We start from the raw sequence: 10302 nt of genomic DNA on the forward strand, positions 1-10302 counted from the left end.
CTATCCAGGCTAAGCTGGAAAGACCCCTGTCTCATACTAACCAGGGAAAGTGGAGAACCCCTGCCTAAAACCGGGGTAATCGTCCTGATAAGGTCGGCCACACAGTCTTCTTCTAAGACCTAACTATCCCTGATCAGGAGTCTGGAGAAATGCATTAAACACTCAGGACACGACACTGTTCACACACACTGGACACAGAACAGGACTGCACATAAAGCACATGCCTGGCACCCTGCACAGACCTAACATACGTCGCTGTTCACACCAACATACAGTGTAACACATTCCAACATAGAACAGGACTGTTCACACCTCATGTCTGGCTACCAGCACAGACATACAACACAAGTCACTGGAAGGTGTGCACAAGGAAGCCTGTAGAACCACAGTTCCCAGATGCACAACCTTAACAGCTGCTTTCCACTTGATCCATTCAGCATTTTTCTCATGTTTAGAATAGGGTCAGCTTTTAAGAGATTGTTCAAAAAAACTTATTAAAAGGGAGTTACCAGAAATACAAGTTATTCCCTATCCACACGATAGGCAATACCTTGCTGATTGGTAGGGGTCTCACTGCTGAGATCCTTGCCAATCTCAAGAACAGAGGGTCCCGTTTCCTGCTCTGCTAGATACTGCGGGGTTGCGCCTCCCCCCCATAGTGATGCCAGCAAGAAGGGAGCGCTGGATAAACATGCATGGCTAGGGTTCCATTTAATTTCAATGGGGTTGATTGAAATATCTGAGCGGGTGCCACTTGGGTATCTTCGCAGTTCCATTGAAAGTAAATGGAATGCTAGCGCGCTTGCATGGCCAACGTCTCACTCAATCTCTTTCTCCCTGGGGGCTGGGTTGCAGTAACCCTGCAGTGAGGAGGATCGGGGACACAGGTCATGATAGAAAAGGCCTTTCCAGCAGCCCAAAAATATTGTTTTAAAATATATTCTCTTTATTGATCACATCAGATTAAAAAATCCAAAACTGGCAATCAATATGATCGATTGTCTACAAGTTTCGAGACTATAACTAAGAGCACCATATGCTTGAAACGCGTTGGAAACTTGACAGTTTTTGAATTTTTAACCTTATGTGATTAATAAAGAGAATATATTTTAAACAGTATTTTTGCAGTGCAGGGAAAACCTTTTCTATCACTACCTTCTTAATCACTGGGATGTCCACTGAGGAAACTGTGCATCTCCCTCAATATTGTCAGACCAGGTATGGGTGAGCTGACATTTTACATTTTATGTCAGCAGCCCTCACCAGGATATAACCACCAGTGGATATAGTGTGGATGCACGTCAGGACAGAGAGCTGGATCCTAGGTCTCCACGGGATTCAAATGTAACAAAACAGAAGATGTCCAACAGCATCCAAACAGTATCTCAGTCCAATCAGAACTTCCTTTATTGGTCCCAAAACATCAGGGTACAGCAACGTTTCAATCCCTATACCGGGATCTTTGTCAAGCTAACAAAACAGTGTAATTGTTCACCTTAAATCACTAACTCACTATTGGCACCCCTATGTAATGTAACTTCCCGGTGTCGTACAAACATGAAATTTGGCAGGAGCATTCTTTAGGTCCTAAATAGGAAAAGTAAAGGGGTCACAACTTGATTATTCAATGCTAAGTGCAAAAGTATTGGCACCCCTATGTAATGTACCTAATCTAATTCTGTAACTTCCCGATGTCGTACAAACATGAAATTTGGCATGCCCATTCTTTGGGTCCAAAATAGGAAAAGCAAAGGGATCGCAACTCGATTATTCAATGCTAATTGCAAAAGTAAGTGCACCCCTATATAATGTAACTTCCTCGTGTCGTACAAGCATGAAATTTGGCGCAAGCATTCTTCAGGTCCTAAGTGAGGAGAGTGGGAGGGGTGGCACATTCTGCAGAGGGATATCGGTACATGCAGCCTGAGGAGAATCTAACGCTCCTCTATATGTATACATATTTTATTCCTCGGTCCAAGTAAACTTGACTTCCTTAAATTTTCTGTGCGAACAACACGTGAACACCTGTATCAAATTAACTTGGGCGAAGCCGGGTATATCAACTAGTTTTATATGAAGGAGACATGGGCTCACAGTTCTCAAGATTGGCAGGGGTCTCAGAGACCTCAATGATCAGTAAGTTATTATTCAATGCGCTTTGGATAGGGCATAACTTGCGATCTTCGTACAGCCCCTTTAAGTCAGGCTCTGATCAAGGCTTCCGTGAACTGATTGATCCTTTGACGGAACTGAACGGCGTCGGACAGACCCCGTTGACTATAATGGAGTCCATCCGGCTTCCATCATGCCGTCTGGCATTTTCTTGGATGAAATGGCACAGCATGTGGCGATACTTCATCCGGGATTTTGAACAGATCTGTGCCAGTGGCCCTGAACAGAGCCTCAGACGAGATGTAAGCAGAACCTCCAACAACTAAGTATAATATATCATTGTTAAATTGGACATTGCATGTTCTTTACGGTACGCGGTGCGAGGGGACACATAAATGCTTCATTCTTCATGATCTGAGAACGTGTTCTGTTTTATTTTTCCAGGACAATGCCTTCTCCGATGTCTTTACCATATCACATAACTTTCCTCAAAGGTTTGTCATGTTTATTACGTATTGCTGTTGTCTATTTGTGCCCAGAAATGTACAGTATTTGGTATATTATGCAGCCGTTTTACCATCTGGACACCTGAACCTACTGGGGAAAATAGTAGGATGAAAATATATAGTAAATAGAGATGAGCGAACGTACTCGTTTAGGGCGACTTCGCAATCGAGCACCGGGGGGCGCCGGGGTGAGCGGGGGGTTGCAGAGGGGAGGGGGGGTAGAGAGAGAGCTCTCCCCTGTTCCCCACTGCTACCCCCGCTCCACCACGCCGCCCCCCCGGCGCCCCCTGAATCTTTTCGCCCGAGTAGTCAGTTACTTGAAAAAAGCGATGCTCGATTGCAAAATCGCCCTAAACAAGTACGTTCGCTCATCTCTAATAGTAAAAAATATTAGGACCGCTCTCACATCTGCGCTGGAGACTCTATTCGGAGCCTCTGGCACTACACCTTGGATGCAATACAGCAGCATGCTGCGCTATGTAGTCTATGTGTGTGTGTATGTGTGTATATATATATATATATATATATATATATATATATATATATATATATATATATATATATATATATATATTAGTGGCAAGGGAGTTTCTTGCTTGCGAATCTCTGACCTCTTGGAACGGAATGGGCACCACACGTGTATAGACAAATGCTCCAGGCACTTGACTCTCTTTAAGGCCTCCTGTCCATGGGAGAGGCAGAATATCTCTAGCGATATTCCGCCACCAGGGATCAGGGGAGAGAACTTTCTGACAGATAGGCTCACCGCGGAGAATCACGGCAAATCACAGCATGCCGCGATTTGAGTCCCAGGAGCGGAAAATTGCTATGATTCTCCGCTCGTGGACAGGGGGCTGCACTTTCCATAGCAACGCTATGGAAAGTGTGCACTGCGTTACTCGCGGCCGGATTATTGCTGTAAGTAATGCAATGCACTACTGCCCGTGGACAGGAGCCCTAAATCTGGCTCCTGCTAGTTTTATTCCACAGCAAACACAGCATATCACAGTCCATAAGTTAGGGTTTCACCAACCCGCAGGGTCACCGCCACTATCCCTGTCCGGGATGTCTATAGGGCGTCTTCCTCTATCAGACCGGCGTGATGGTTCCCCAATACTGGTCTGCACCAGACCTCAGGCTCACGTTCCTGCTGGCTGCTCCTTTAGACTTTCTGGCTAGCAGCCAGCAATCCCAGTGGGCTATAGCTTTCCTTCTGAGTGTGACAGGAACAGACTTTGATGTCGCTTCCTGCCACACCCAGCAGGTGTTAACCCTTTCTCTACTTTCTAGTAGGTGTTAGACTGCCTTCTGCAGGCCACTGTTGCTACCTGTCTACAATATATACACATACTTTTTATTAATAAAGCACAGGTATTCTCATAGATTAATAATTAAGAATTCATAGAGCCTTGTGTGGTGCGGAGTGTAATCTCTCACCTACGACCTGAAGGTTGCAAGTTCAATCCCTGTATGATTCAGGTAGCCGTCTCAAGGTTGACTCAGCCTTCCATCCTCCTGAGGTTGGTAAAATGAGAACCCAGCTCAGTGGGGGGTAATAAGTAATAATTACCTGAAAGTGCTGTGGAATAAGTTGGCGCTATACAAATACCAAGATTTTTATTTTAATTCTGCGCACAATCAAGTCATCGTGCATCATCAACTCTTACGACCAATAACTAGATTACTTTCACCGGTACTGTTGTATCTTGTCTCTACCACAAGAATGAGTGGAGACGTGGGAGTGTCCTGGGGGGAGGTATAGCTTACGCCCACAGCTGCTGATTGGCCCCCTCTCTCTATCTGCTGTCATCCTTCTGGCATGCAAGCTCCCCATGTAATCTCCTGTGGCTGCTGCTAGCCCCGTTCAGCTCCATAAGGTGGCAGGGGCGCTCCCATCCCCTGCTGTGAGTGTTACCACCAACGTGCCTGCAATATTTGATGATGTTCCTGGGCCCCAGATGCCGGCCACGCTGTGTGTCAATCGCTTTGTTCAGAGCAGCGCTCAGTGCCTCCGGTCCCTTCCCCAGCTGTCACGGGCACGGCTGCCAAGAGACCGACAGACACACACACACGGGAAGCGGAGTAGCCCTCAGCGGCTGCATCCCCCCAGCGCTCCCCTTCCCCAGCTGTCACAGGCACCGCTGCTGAGAGACACACACAGGGGAGCAGAGTGGCCCTCAGCAGCCGCATCCCCATAATCTGCAGAGAGCAGCGGTACGGCCGCATCCACTGCGGTAAGCGGCGGTACAGCATGGGGGAGGACACTGTCGCCTGCAGCAGCAGGGTGGGCACGGAGCAGAGGTGTTAGCAGACAGGGGAGGACAGGGACACCGTGGATGCAGCGACAACAACAACGCCTAACAAGTTGGAAGCTGAGGGGCGTTACATGGGCGGTAACAAGGCGTTTTCTATCACTGTGGACGTTTCCGCCTATTCTTGTGGTGGAGACAAGATACAACAGTACCACTTGCCCCTTGGTTGAAATGTCTTTTTGCGAATCCTATACATTGGTGTGTTTACCACTAATCACATTCGATGTTGTGTGTGATTTGTAAGTTTCCTCGAGATCGAGGATTAACTCTTTGGGTTTGGCCACCTGAAAACATACCAACTATCGAATATTGCCTATGAGGTACAATGCTAAAGTGTTGTGGATTTCACTGCGGATTTGGATGTGGAATCCGTGCCAAAATTGCCCTGTGAACTTGGCCTAATCTAAGAGAATTAATGTCTACTCTGCACACTAATCTTAATACTTTTTGTGTCTTTGTATCACAGACAACCAGTGCCGCCAAACAGACCTCAGCCTCCTCTTCGTCCTCCTCCTCCTCCTCAACCATCCGCAGGCCCCCCCCAGTGGGGCTGGCCAAATGACATCTGACAGCGGTTCACCCTGTCCGGTCTCCATCTAGTCTCAGGACAGAACTGGATTTGCAGACTTTTGCCAAAGCTTTGGCTTGAGCCAGTAATTCTGTGACTACCCTGATACTATGGGTACAACACTGATGTATTAGTCATAAAGAACTTATACCCGTGTTGTGAAGATGAAGGAATCACGATGAAGGCTGCTAAATCCAGATCAAACCTATTTAACTCCTCAGCTTGAAGGAATATTACTCAGAAATGCACTTTTATGTGACCCTTTTCATGAACCTGTTTATACAATTGTTTTTTATGATGTCATAATGTGAAATCCTTTTTATTTTCTTACCTCATAGTTTTTATAATGTATTACAGTGCTGAAGCTCGAGCCTTTGTGAAGTCTCTAGTTCGTATACAGCTTATCAGCGCAAATGAATGTGATGTCATTAGTTGCTTAAAATCCAGTACTTGTGTGACGTCACTGGTTGCTCGCAAGTGATAGGCTTGTGCCTGTGTGATGTCACTAGTTTCTTATAAACCAATGGCATCATGCCTCTTTGATTTCTTGGCTCTGTCTCTGCTCTGAAGTTGTACTCACGATCCTTAGGGCTCATGCCCACGAGCGTGAGCATAAAACGCTTCGTGTATTCCCGCGATGAGACGGCTATAGCTACATATGGCAGCGATTATGCACTGCGTATGACAGCGTATCTCACACATGCTAACATGCGCAGTCTGACTAGTTTCTTTCTTTCCTTTTTATATTTTCCACTCTGTCATGGGAATGAGCTCTAAGCATTACAGTATCAACCCTACTGGGGCAATCAATGCAGTATGCCCGCTGATACAGTGATGAATGGCCCATACTCTGCTGAGGTTGGTACATTTATATGGGTGCTAATATATGGTTGGCACTGTTGCATGGGCATTACCGATAAAGGGGTTTAGCAAAATAATCAAAACACCTGGGATTGATAATGTATGCAGTAATAATATAAACATGGACCCTGAGACCCCCCGCTTGTTGTTAGTGTGTGGTATATGTGCAAATCAACAGTAAGGCTAACTTCACATGGTCAAGTTCGATATTGCGCTCCCCAGCATATGAATTCCCGGTGGATGCGATGCGCTTTTATGTCAAAACCACCTCGCAATCCCCCACCATAGCTAACAGCCATGGTGGAGAATCGCGGAGTTTCTCCCATTGTTTTCAATGGGGGACCTTACATCGCATCGCGTGGACCTAGCATGTGCATCCATCAAAGACAATGAGAGATGCGATGCGGGAGCACGCACGAAGATAGGACATGCCGCGATTTGCATCGCAGGAAAAATGGGGTTCATGTCTGTGCGAGGTTTGTGCGCCTGACCTCTAATAGGAAGACAATTGCAGCCAGAATGATTGAGCTCCATCATCATTTCCATCATCAGGTCTCCACCAATAGTGAGGAGAGAACTCCACAAGCAATTCTCATGGCAGAGCAGCAATTCGCAAACTGGACTGGAAATGAGGTTTGGTCCGATGAATCTTCCTTTACATTATTTCCCACAACAGGACGTGTTGATGCCCAATAACCGCCAAAGGGAGTGTATCACCCCAACTGTTGGCTTCCCACAGTCAAGCATGGTGGTGGATCAGTCATGGTCTTGGCAGCCATCTAATGGGTTTCCTAAGAGCCCATTATCACCTTACAAGGGAAAAAGCCATCCAAGGACTATACTGACATTCTGGCCAATCAGGTCCACCCAATGGTGTAGACATTGTTTCCCAAAGGAGATGCAGTTTTCAAGGGTGATAGCGCCCCTATCCATGCAACTCGTTATGTCCAGGCAGGGCTTAAGGCTCATGAAGATGAGGTTCAGTATCTTCCCTGGCAAGTACAGTCACCAGACCTAAATATCTTGACGAACAAGAGCGAGAACACGTTATCACCCCCCCCCCCCCCAACATCTCCACCGGGGCTTGTACAGTTAATGCACAAGGTGGGGTCTGATATTCCATTAGACACCATTCAGCGCTTGTCCATTCCAAGCCAAATTGAGGCTTATTAACTGCCAAGTCTGACCCTACATGTCATTAATAAAGACATCTATTCCATTATTTTAATAAACTCCACATTTATTGGCACTAAAATGGTAGACAACTAGGTATTTGTAATACTAAGGGTTTGTGCTACTTTTACGGCTTGTAATGGGTAGGTTGGTAACATTCCTCGTGAACTTACCCTTCAAGGAAGAAGTCAATCATAGAGCAAATAAACTCCAACAGTGAGCTTTACTAATCACAATTGCAAGTACAGTGGTATGCAATCTATTTTGGTAACTGTCACTTTAAGAGGCACAATAATCTTGCTGGTTTCAGTACACACACGGTGATGCAGTGTGCAGGTCACACACAGATTATGTAACTTCACACTGTCTCACACCAAGTGCTCAACACCTGACAAGAGCTGCTTATGTGGGATCTGTCCGGGAGTACAACTGACTGGACATTAGGGTGGCCCTTATTTTATCTCAATCGGACAACTGCGAGGCGACCCTCAGCGACCATGAAGTTTTGAAATTTGCACAATAATGTTGCCTGCAGGACTTTCCCTGTGCTACAAAATATCGTCACTACTAACGGCGGCGTTACTTTTAACATGGTCCCCTATGTGTAACGCTTTGCGCCTTTGGTCTGCGTTATACATGGGGTTAACGCTATCGGGCTTCATCATTGCACTTAATGGAAGATGATCCTGGTTACAAAAGAGGAATGGAAAATCCTGAGAAGCCGCTTGTTGTGAAGGACGCTGCAGAAAGATGTCAAAACTCATTCAGGATTACAAGAGCATTCTCACAAAGGATGATACTAAGAAACGTTTTGCTTTACAGCTTGTTGCCGGAGACCGTAGAAAATACCTAGGGCCGCATGTACCCGACCGGGCCGGATTCCGAATGCGGGATCCCGCAGTGAAAGCCAACCCAGTGCCCCCGCGTACCTGTCCACATGGTTTTAGTCTGTGCTGCGGATGTGCCGGTCGGAGCCCATGTGCAGTACAGATGTGACCATGCCGTCGCTAGGTGATGCCGCGGATTCCGAGATTGCAGAAGGGCCGCGTGACGGATGGCTTCCATTGATTAACTCTTTACAAGCCACTGTCTCACATCTTGAGACATTCTGATGTTGGAAAACGTCCGACTGGGTATTCTTACTGTGTATTTCCAGCCACTCCGCTGTCGGAGCTTCTCTGGCGCGTCACATACTGCAGTACTGGCTCTAGCCAGCAGATGGTGCCGTTGTATAACGTCAGAAAGAGAAAGCCCCCTAGGAAACCCTGAATCCAAAATTGGGTTGGTAAGGGTTAATGTTCCATGTCGATTCGCTCACATTATGTTTTGATTCTATAGAAATTATGGCTGTAAATAAAAATGCGTTTCTCTTGTGAAGTTGTGTGCGGTGTTAAAAAATTAATATTTTTTACATTTTTTATGTTTTTTTCAGAAACCTTTTGGAATGACCTTTTGGGAAATCTGATTCAGTATGTTTTAAACACTTGCTGGGGTTGCCTGGGTGCGTCCACATAAATATCTCTAAGGCCCCCTGTCCACCGGGGAGCAGGTGGGAGAATTGACAGCATGCTGCAATTTGAGTCCCGCGAGCGGTGAATCGTCATGATTCTCCACTCGTGGACAGGGAGCTGCGCTTTCCATGGTTAAGTCTATGGAATATACTGCACTGCAATACTCGCGGCCAGATTATCGCTGTGGGTAATGCAGTGCACTATCAGCTGTCGACAGGAGCCCTGAGAAGAAAAAAGAAATTGGTGGAGATGGGGAAGAGTATACGGCTTTAGAACTAAATTAATCATTGCGTAATGCATTTGCTATGTTCCAACTTCATGGCGTTGGAGGGTCGCCCAGCAGTTGTCCGATTCAGCTGAAGTTTTGCGCGGCCCGTTTTTTTGTTGATTGGAACAGGATTAGGCGGGGGGAGCAGCAAAAGGTCAACTTTCGGAAAAATGACCTATAGCTAAGGGCCGCCCTACTGCACATGAAGCCATCAGGCCCCCGTCACACAGGAGAATTTGCGCCCGCGATACGTAGAGAATAGATCCCATTGATTTTAATTGGTTCGTTCGCATGCACGCCTGTTCCCGCGCATTTCGGTCATGCGAAATAAAACACAGCATGCTCTATTTTTCTGTGCGCTTGCCTACCCAAAGCCCCCATAGCAGTCAATGGGAATGCACAAATGTCCGCACAATATGCCAGCCGGCGAGTGAAATGCGGCGTAATTGCGCAAGAAAAAGAACACATCTGGAGCTCATCAGACTAATTAGCCATTTCAAAAACGGTGCGTCTTTGTTGGCTGCGCGCAAATGAACATGCCTGGCAGGCGCAAAAAGTGCAGTAAAATACGCTAATGCGAGCGCATAAAAAGCAATGTTCCTTCTGCAAATGCACAGCACTCAGGCGAGCGCAAATACGTGTGAAGGTGAGCGTAAAGTCAATGGGGACTTTTTAGACATGCATTGCACACCATATTCCAGTCAGATTTCTCAATGGATCACAGTTGCTCATTCAAGTCAATGGGTGCGCCAAAAAAACCCAAAGGAGAGCACGCACGGATGACAGCTCTGTGTGCTTTATTTCCCATGGGTCGTTGCTAAGCGACGCTAGAAAAAATACCTGGGCATCCTTTTATTTAATTTTTTTTTTTGCGTACGAGAGAAATAGATGAAATACAGAAATAAAAAAGAAAAACGGGCGTACACAATGCGTACGGATTAAAATTAGTCCATTTTTTGGGACCAAACTCAGATATGCTCCTGTCAGTAAA

General features: G+C 46.3%; 1 protein-coding gene across 1 annotated transcript in view; it reads left to right on the top strand.

Annotated features, from left to right (window-relative positions):
- The window catches only part of LOC136626260 (disintegrin and metalloproteinase domain-containing protein 9-like), a 62001-nt gene extending 53092 nt beyond the window's left edge, over positions 1-8909 (top strand). Inside the window, exons 21-22 of the mRNA XM_066601151.1 lie at positions 2557-2606; positions 5397-8909. Coding sequence (XP_066457248.1) covers positions 2557-2606; positions 5397-5499 — 153 coding nt within the window. The 3' untranslated portion in view covers positions 5500-8909. The remainder of the gene's footprint in view (positions 1-2556; positions 2607-5396) is intronic.
- The last annotated feature ends 1393 nt before the right edge of the window (positions 8910-10302 follow it).

Source organism: Eleutherodactylus coqui, chromosome 4, assembly GCF_035609145.1.
Source record: "Eleutherodactylus coqui strain aEleCoq1 chromosome 4, aEleCoq1.hap1, whole genome shotgun sequence".
Lineage (NCBI taxonomy): Eukaryota > Metazoa > Chordata > Amphibia > Anura > Eleutherodactylidae > Eleutherodactylus > Eleutherodactylus coqui.